Source organism: Abrus precatorius, unplaced genomic scaffold (genome assembly GCF_003935025.1).
Source record: "Abrus precatorius isolate BTA unplaced genomic scaffold, Abrus_2018 Scaffold2, whole genome shotgun sequence".
Classification (NCBI taxonomy): domain Eukaryota; kingdom Viridiplantae; phylum Streptophyta; class Magnoliopsida; order Fabales; family Fabaceae; genus Abrus; species Abrus precatorius.
Window position 1 is genome coordinate 24,952,599 of NW_020874362.1, and position 9,575 is coordinate 24,962,173.

The 9,575-nt window shown below is 31.9% G+C and overlaps 1 protein-coding gene across 1 annotated transcript; it reads left to right on the forward strand.

Moving 5' to 3' along the window:
• Positions 1-6,790: 6,790 nt before the first annotated feature.
• On the forward strand, positions 6,791-9,338 carry LOC113859674 (zinc finger protein NUTCRACKER-like). The gene is given in 5 exon segments (XM_027492386.1): positions 6,791-6,899; positions 7,036-7,432; positions 8,120-8,939; positions 8,941-8,968; positions 9,310-9,338. Coding segments are annotated over 5 exon segments (1,383 nt in total).
• Positions 9,339-9,575: the final 237 nt, after the last annotated feature.

Genomic DNA, 9,575 nt, shown 5'->3' on the forward strand with positions numbered 1-9,575 from the left:
AAATGACATGATTAATCAATTTGCATTTTCGTAGCTCTAATCTTGCTATCACAATATTCTTTGTGCAAGTATTTGTTTTCCAATCTTTTAAAAAAGAAAGTATTTTGTGCCCTACAAAATTTTAAAAGCCACAATCAATTTATAAAGAAAGCAAGGTAGATAACAAATATCACTTTTTATACATACACTTTTATTCCCTTGGGGCCAATGTTACGTACACTTTTATTCGTACAAAGGAGGGGTTTTCTTTTTATAAAAAAAATCTGTCTTTTTGCTCCCTTCCCCATCCAAATTTGCCAATAATTCAAGGAGCAATGAAGGACAATCCCTATTGATTTATTCTCGTATTAAACTTTGCTCTCTTTTTTCGTAGTGGAGCTTCAACAATGCTCATATAATACTTGATCGTGACCTTCCCGGAAAAACATACAAAGAAGATAGACAGTGACCTTGTTTACTATATAATACAACTTGACATCAAATTTTATGACTAAATAATCTCTGGTTTGGGCATTATTTGGTCTCACTCCCTCTTGCACTCCCTTTCTTTACATTTACATGGTCCCTACTGCCTCTATAAAAAGGAATAATTAATAGCTGTGCACCGTAATCGAGAAGGGAAAAAAAAAGCTAGCGAGATTTGATTTAAGAAGTGTATACTTAATTTTCTTTAATTAAAATATTAAATTTTAATTTTGAGAATAAAAATGATTTTCATTGACAGAATTAGTCTATTATACTGTGAATATTTCTTAATTAATATTAGGTTAGATGGCAATATCATAATTGGTTGATTGAGGTTATAGTGGTGGTCAATTCCATATCCATGAGGACACAGTGCTTGCCTCTTCAGCCTCTAAGCGCGTTCAGTATCCAATGTGACAATCCTATCCCGTTTATATAATTGACTGTTGTTAATTAATTATCTATTATTACCTGTATTAAATTTGGTGGGGTCATAAAGAAGATTTAATTTTCATAAAACCACGCTTGAGTTTCTTGTTGATTTATCTTAATATTAAATAACACCATATAAGAGTCGCACCATAAGTGATAGGGACTTCATTTTAAAATTGATTCACCATAAAATACTACGTGCTTTTTCAATGTTGACCAAAAAGTTGTCAATCATACAAAGAGCACACCTTAGCACTCAATACTGGCGAAAGAGAGAGTAATGCATGGTTGTCCACTGTATGTGTATCTATTTGAATCTGTATAACCCGAAGGATGGGTTGGTATACGTGAAGTTAATTTATTTGATAAAATGTTATGCATTTAAATTTTATCATATGCAAAAAAAAAATTGGACCAGCAGCACCTATAAGCAGGAATTAGTCTTAAGCCCTTTAATCTTGAAGAGACCTTATAATTAACCTTAGACAATAAATAAATAACATATACTTGTGCATTTGTTTTTCTTATTAAATATACTGCTAATTAATCCAATATTTTTTTCTTTCTTCGTATTTATCCACAATGTTTTGATGCCCAGCTTTGCATATGAATTCTTAGGTAACTAGTCTGAGGATGCCTAAGTTTTTGTGTATTCACTTAAACATTATTACCGAGACATGTTTAGGGTATGTTTGTTTGTTTCTTAAGAATGGTTTTTAAATAGATTTTTTTAAATAAATTATAACACTTATGTCATTTCTTAAAAAAAGTTGTTTTAAAGTTTTCACAAGAATTAAAACTAAATTTCTGAAAAAACTTTTAAGAAATTAGAGGATTGTTAGGATCAGTAACTTCTAATATTTCATGAAATAAACCTTAAATAAAATAGTAGATAAATTCATTTATTTTATTTTTTTATATTTACTAATTTAATATTTTAAAACATTAAAAAATTTCAATAATATTTGGGGTAATTATAGGAGGAAGTTGTAAAAGGACTTATAACTAAGTAAATGTTAACTAGAGTCCTTAATTAAGAAATTAAAAAAATATTTTTATTAAAAAATACAGTATTAATTGCATAAAAATGTAAAAATTGTTTAATAAATCTTTTAACTTAAAATATTTATTGAATTAATAAGGTAAAATGTTTAAAATTTAATTTTATAATCATTTAAATGGTGTATTAGTAACATTATATCACTCATTAACAAGATAATTGTAACTATTTTTATGGAATTATTTATTGAATGGTTTTACTAAATATTATAAAAAAATACTAGTTGAAAACATTTAATACATTTTATTTTATCAAAAGCGACATCATATATTTTTATTATTGACTCTTGATCTGATGCATCATCCGTATCACTTGTCCAAGGAGCAACTTATAATTCAGAAAATTCTAGCTGAAATTTGCTACTGTATATAAAGTGCATAACGAATCTTAAAACCATTTAAATTAATTTAATGATAAATAATTTCATAATTTATGAAAGATGGTGGTTTAAATCTGCATGCTCGCATTTTACTAACTAATGTTATGTTTGAGTGGGCATTAATTTGGGGAGCATCTAACTCGTATTTGGGGCACCTAAACGCAATTTTTTTTAAAAAAAATATTTAATTTTAATCAAACATTTTACTTATTTATTCTGCTATACACACACATATATATATAATAAATTTAATTTCAGGATAAAAGGTTTTAACTATAAAGTATACTTTATTTTTTAAGGTTTCAATGAAAATTTTCATATATTTATTCTTCTTTTGTCCCCATACCGTCCTCAATTTATTCAACAGTATAATATATAATGTTAGCTAGAGAAAAAAATTGTGTATAACTTTGTTAAATCATACGGGTGCAAATATATATAATTTGTCCTATGATTTTTTTTATTTAAACTCACTGTTAACTAAAAATTATATATGAAAAGTAGATTAAGTTTAGAAAACGTTCACCCAATCACATACTAAAAAAATTCTATATGTGTTACATGAAGATGAATTAATATATTTGAGAAAATATTAAGTTTGAAAATGAAAAACAAAATGATGAACGTTGATGAGTTACATTGTTATTCTACTGAAGGAACATACTGCAATAATGCATTATAAAGAAACCGAGCATATCTCTCGAAAAGTGAAGTACAAATTTGCAAATCCAAAAGAATATTCATGTGCTGCCTTTTTTTCCCCTGTAAAGTTGGTTGGCTAAAATGCAATTCGATCTACCATCTTGCCATGTGTATAGAAAATGACCTAATATTAAAACAAAAATAAAGGAAAGGGAAAAATATTAAAGAACTGAATTATTAATTATGTAATATAAAAAAAGGCAAATATTCCCCAGCTTTTGTTAAGCAGAAGCATGTGAGTTCCTGTACTGGAATCCTAGATCTAATACTGGACAATAATTCCAACTTAACTAAGCAAAGTCTAACTCGTTGAATTTTTGCACTTTACAAGACTACCCTTTAGTAATTGCATAACCTCGTTTTCAATATGTTTTAGTTGAGTGTGTGTGTCACATTCATTAAGCATTGGATCAATGTTATAGCTTGATTTAATATTGGAGCAACCTACAAATCAAATTGCATTATCAAAGTAAAGTGAATCTCATATAAACTATCGTTTTGTTGATGAAAAATTGACAAAATATCAGTTGTAATTAAAATTATGCGTGCCTACAAATTAGCAGGGAATGATATTTTCTTGCTTTACTAAGATTTCACGGACAATTAATTATAAAACAATTCCATTCAGTTTATTACAAAAGGACAAAGGAAGAAACTTAACATACCCTTGGTGACAACAATTTGCTTTTCCCTAAACCCTTTTTTTTTTCAAATGGCTACTGTTTCTAACTATGTGAAGCTAGAGAGAGAAATAGAGAATGGAGACTATTTGGAGGGGGGACCCTTTGGGGTTTGAATAGGAATCTCACAAGGCCTTGAAAGTTGAAGCCTTTGGGGGGAGTGTTGGAGGGGGAGAGAATATTCTAGGGCCACCACCGTTCAACAACTAAACTCCAAAGATTTATATTAAACAATGTTAGAAAGGAAAAAATCATTAGATTATGATTAAGGATTTGGGAAATTAACAGGAAAAGTCAGCCCACAAGGAGACGACTGCTCAAACTTCCAAAAATTCACTGCCTTTGTCAGCTGCCTGTCTCCTAATGTTCTATTTTTATAGTAATTTTCGTGTTAATTTAGAGAACTCTATTTTTATATGTCTATCATTATTTATATTTAAGAATTTTTTATATAATATAAAATAATATTATCATTAATATAGTTATAACAACTATTTTAAATAAAAAATACTTTTAAATAAAAACGAAAATAAATATTTAAAAGTAACACGTACACACTTGTTACAAACATTATCAAGTTCAGACTCTAACATCAACAGGTAGCTAAATTTAAAGATATTTATATATAAAGCTATGGTCCTTTAACTAGAAGTCATTATATATTATTTAATGCGTTAAATAATAGAAACTATTAAAGTGTTATAAAAAGACGGTATAATTTTGTTATTCTGAAAATGCATTTAAATGAAATTCAAATAATTAGCATTTATAGTATTAAAAATAAAAACTTAGCGTTGAGGGTAAGCAAACTTCTCTCTTTTCTTTCTATCGTGGTGGTGTGGTTGAAGATAGTGGGGAGGACTTTTGTTCCTCCTCCGATATAATCTTTTAGCAGTATATTTATTAATAAATGAATTAAAAAAGTGGATACAACTTTATTTAACAACCAAATTGTTCAATATATAAGTATTAATACTAGAAAATATAACCGTTGATTTTGTGGTTATATTGATGGCCCATTTCCATATAGGCAGTCCACCAATTAAACATTTCCAACTAATAAAAGTTTAATCTCTATTTAAAACAAAAAGAATCTGTACGTTAAGGATGCTGAGAAAAAGCTATGTAAAGTAAATTAAATATCTAAATATTTTTTTAAGGGAATATGGTTGGCAATATATATCTATCTACACTAAAAAAATAATTACCAAATGAAGGTCTTCGTGGACTTTGAATTAATGTTAAGAAATTAATTAAAGGTATACAAGCCTCACTGCTTGGTTACATCACCCCATAATTATGTAACGACAGTAATAGTTAATGATAAACTAAATATAATCGACAATAACAATAAAGATTAAGAACAAGAAACATACAAATGTTAGTTTGAAGTATATTAAAAGCCAAGAACGCTAGAAATGCAGTCAATGAGACATACTCATGTTGTCATATAGACGATTATTCCCTTTTCTTCTGTGTTTCTTTGGTCGTTTCCTTTGGATTTATCCTTCCCTTGACAGTTTGGTGAGTGCATGGACACACGTGCATGGCTGTTTTCTAAGAAGAGTTCAAAACAAATTAATGAACAGGTAGCTAGCCGTTCGATGTTTATAATGGCAAATTTGCACTCTCTCTTTCCTTTCAACCCGGTGCCAAGCAATGGAAATTTACAATATTTTGGTATGTATCAATCTTCTTTGAAAAATGACCAGCATTTTCACTTTGACCAAGTTCAATAGACTCAATATTTTGCCTTTTGTGGAACATCAACATTAAAGAAAGGTGTTTGTGATTGGGTAGGTTCCTCTTTCCAAGTCACACTCACCACACGAGACACAATGATTTTCTCTTTAGGACAGAAACACAGTACTCGCTTTGATTTAAATGGGTGTGGCTGTGAGGATAATTCAAGCTGTCATATTAATCTAAGTACATGACCAGTTCTGCAGAAATAGTGTTTTTTGAGCAACCTGTTTTATAGAGGCATGATTATGTAACCCTATATATAGCATCAGTACATAGTGATCATATGAGTCTGAGGGCAGTGCTTAATTACACCAAGTTTTTTTTTTTTATTAATATTTAAATTAGAATTGAGAGCTGAATCATAACACAAAGGTAAGGTTGTTATCTTAAAATTTAGAGGTTATCTTGAGACACCATAAAACATTATGCATCAAAGAATGGACATTGAGACATCAAACAATGAAAATTGTACTATAAAACAAAAATTTGTGAAGGCGAGCACGAAAGAAAAAAGGATAGAAGATAGATAGTTATACCAAAAATAAAAGAAACTTGAAGACATGTAAAACATATATATATATATATATATATATATATATATATATATAATCTAAAATGATTGGATGGGACTGCTCCGATGGCTACGTACAACTGAGCCAATTGAAATAAAATATACATTGAATCAATTTTTTCTTTTCTACTTTCAAGCTAATTGAGCATTACTATTCTGAGGTAAATAGATGTCTTCGTGTGCCTACTAGAAAGGCACATTGGAGTTCCTTACTATATAATAAACAAACTATAAATAAAAACTTAGAAAAGGTTATTGTATGATAAATAATGATTAAAAATAAGAAAACAAAAAGCAACAACAAATTATGGGATAATCATTCCAAATGGGGATTAACTTTCTTCCGACCTCATCATATGTGTCATCATACACCTTTGCTTCACCTCCTCTCCCTTTTTTGCCCCCTCCTTTATCTCTCTCACTCAGTCTCTCTTTCCTCTTCAACTTTTCACCGCCTCCCACAGCATCTTTATTTTTTTTATTCCACCTAAAAAGTAGATAATTAAATCAACTCAAACACTCGAGAGGGGAGAGAGAGAGAGAGATCCCATCTTGCATATATCAGTTTGTGTTGTTTAGGGTTGAAGGCACACATAACTAACAAAGCTAGTTGCCCATTCTCTTGCGTTTTCCCATAATCCAATTTCAAACATATAATACTTCTTCTCACTACTGAAACTGTTCGTGTGAGTTCTTATTCTGTAAATTGAGTCAAACTGAGAATCCAAGAAAACAGTTTGAAGATGCTAAAAAAGATGGATGAAGGAGAAATCACCAATGGTTTCCCTCCAAACCCAACTGGTGCTGCATCCAACAAGAATCCTCCAGTTTTGAAGAGGAAGAGAAACCTCCCAGGAAATCCAGGCATGTTTAATCTTTCATCTCAGCATTTCTCTTTATCAATCTCTCTTTAGCTTTATCATGATAGGTATATTCAAAGCTAATTTGCTTTTTTTATCAAAAGAAAAAAAATGTTATGGGAATCTTTTTATTTGCACAGATCCTGAAGCTGAGGTCATAGCCTTATCACCAAAGACTCTTATGGCTACCAACAGATTCTTGTGTGAAACATGTGGGAAGGGTTTTCAAAGGGATCAAAATCTTCAACTCCATCGACGTGGACACAACCTTCCTTGGAAGCTTAAGCAAAGGACGAGCAAGGAAGCAAGGAAAAGGGTTTATGTGTGCCCGGAGAAGACTTGTGTACACCACGATCCTTCAAGGGCTCTTGGAGACTTAACTGGGATAAAGAAGCACTTTTGCAGAAAGCATGGAGAAAAGAAGTGGAAGTGTGAGAAGTGCTCAAAGCGTTATGCTGTGCAATCAGATTGGAAAGCTCATTCAAAGACCTGTGGCACCAGAGAATATAAATGTGACTGTGGAACCATCTTTTCAAGGTAACTAACACATCCATCTTGAGTTTGCTGATCCCAACTCTGTTATCAATCAGATAGGATCAAGTTTTTTGTTTTGAAGAAGTAGTAACTGTGGAACCATCTGAAATACTCTCTCTCTCTCTCTCTCTCCTTGTGGTCTCTGGGTTTATGCTGTATATTTGGCTTTTAGGAGAATAAGGCTTAGTTCAAATAAAGGACAAAGAAAGAAGCCACACAAGTTAATTCGATAAGCCTTTTTGCAAACTTAGCCCTAAACGACAAAAGTTCGTGGTTTGGAATTGTCATAGTTAAACTCATATTTTGTGATTATCAATTCAGTTTTCTCCGTGACAATATTTTGGGGTTATAACCTCTATAGGCTAGTCAGTAAAAGACACAATGCCGTAATATTGTTGTCATGTTACTCCCATTTGGACTTTTGTTGAGCTGATATCATACGTTTGTCTACATACTTACACAAATACAAAGTACTGAAATGTAAAAATGACCATTTGTTGCTATGAAGCAAATGGTGGCAGAAACAAACACACTCTTTGAGCATGCTTTTATGTTATCTTGAATTCCAATACAATAAAATGGAGTAGTTGTAAAAAAAAAAAAACAGAAGTTCAAACTTCTTACGTATGTCTCTTTAGAAGATTATTACTATTATTTTGCTTATGGTTTGATATACTTTTGGTTGAGCAGGAGGGATAGCTTCATCACTCACAGGGCCTTCTGTGATGCCTTGGCCGAAGAAACAGCTAGGGTAAATGCAGCATCAGACATGAACACCTCTTTAGGGGGTAACATTGGTTACAACATAATGGGAACACCATCCCTAGGCCCTAATATGGCAACCCATTTTTCATCAATTTTCAAGCCAGTTTCAAGCATTGACGAAACAACTAATCCAACATCTAAAGGACTTTCCCTTTGGATGGGTCAAACATCTTCTCAGGCTCAAGAAACAATGGCTAATGGCAATTTGCGTGAGATTCATCAACTTGAAATATCAACGACAAACTCAGAAACAATATATTGTGGAACCCCACTTGTCCAAAGCTCAAATCTCCCACCCTCTAATTATCACCTAAATTGGGTGTTTGGAACAAAGCTTTCCTCCAATAACAGCCAAGAGCTAACCAGTAATACTACCTCACTTCCACTAGGCAATAATACAAGTGTTCCTTCCTTGTATAGCTCCCAACACCAACCTCATCAAACATCTTCATTGGCAAACATGTCAGCCACAGCTTTGCTGCAAAAAGCTGCTCAAATTGGAGCAACCTCAAGTGACCCATTATGGCTTGGAAGCCTAGGTTTGAAATGCAGTTACAATCAAGGACAAGATGGGGATAACAAGTTCAGTATGTACGGTTCAAGTTTAGTGCTCACAAGTGTTGGGAACAAGGCAGAGAACTCTGCATGTGACTTGTCACAAATGCTCCATGCCAAACGCAGACACGTGCAGAATGAGGAAAATGGAGGAGGGCAAACTAGGGATTTTCTTGGTGTTGGTGTGCAAAACCATTTGCCACCCTTTATCAATCAAGGGTTGGACTCGATATGATCATACATATTTAATAAAAAAAAAATGTTTTTTTTTTCACATCGTATACACTCTTGGAGTTGGAGGGAGGAAAACAAATCTTACACCACAATGAATATGTGATAAAGAAAGAAAAAATGAAATAGAATGAGGTGTAATTAAGTTGAATGTAAGAGTTAAGAGTGTGGAAAATTAGAGTTAATATATTTAATTGCGAAGTTTAATTTTCTTTAATTATTTTTCTATGGTAGGGGAAAATAACAATAAAAGCAAAATGCCGATGAACTATATATGGAGCTGAAGTTGGAATTGAAGGAACATAATTAAGTATCTGGAAACTTTGCAGGGAGGAAAAGGTGGGAATTGAGTGCTTGATGGAGGCCTAGGCTAAAAAGTTTGTTGTTAGAAAAATATTGACGGGTTGAAAGGAGAGAGATCTATGCATATTCTTTTGAATGCTGAAAGCTAACCCTTTATTAAAAATGGTGGCTTTAATTTTTGATAAAAGAAAGGGGCGATTGTGGAGTAGTGGGGGCAAAGCAAAGGACAAGCTTTGGAGCTCCATTATTGCACAGTTTCATCGCTGTTGTGGTTGTTGTTGTCTTTGTCAAA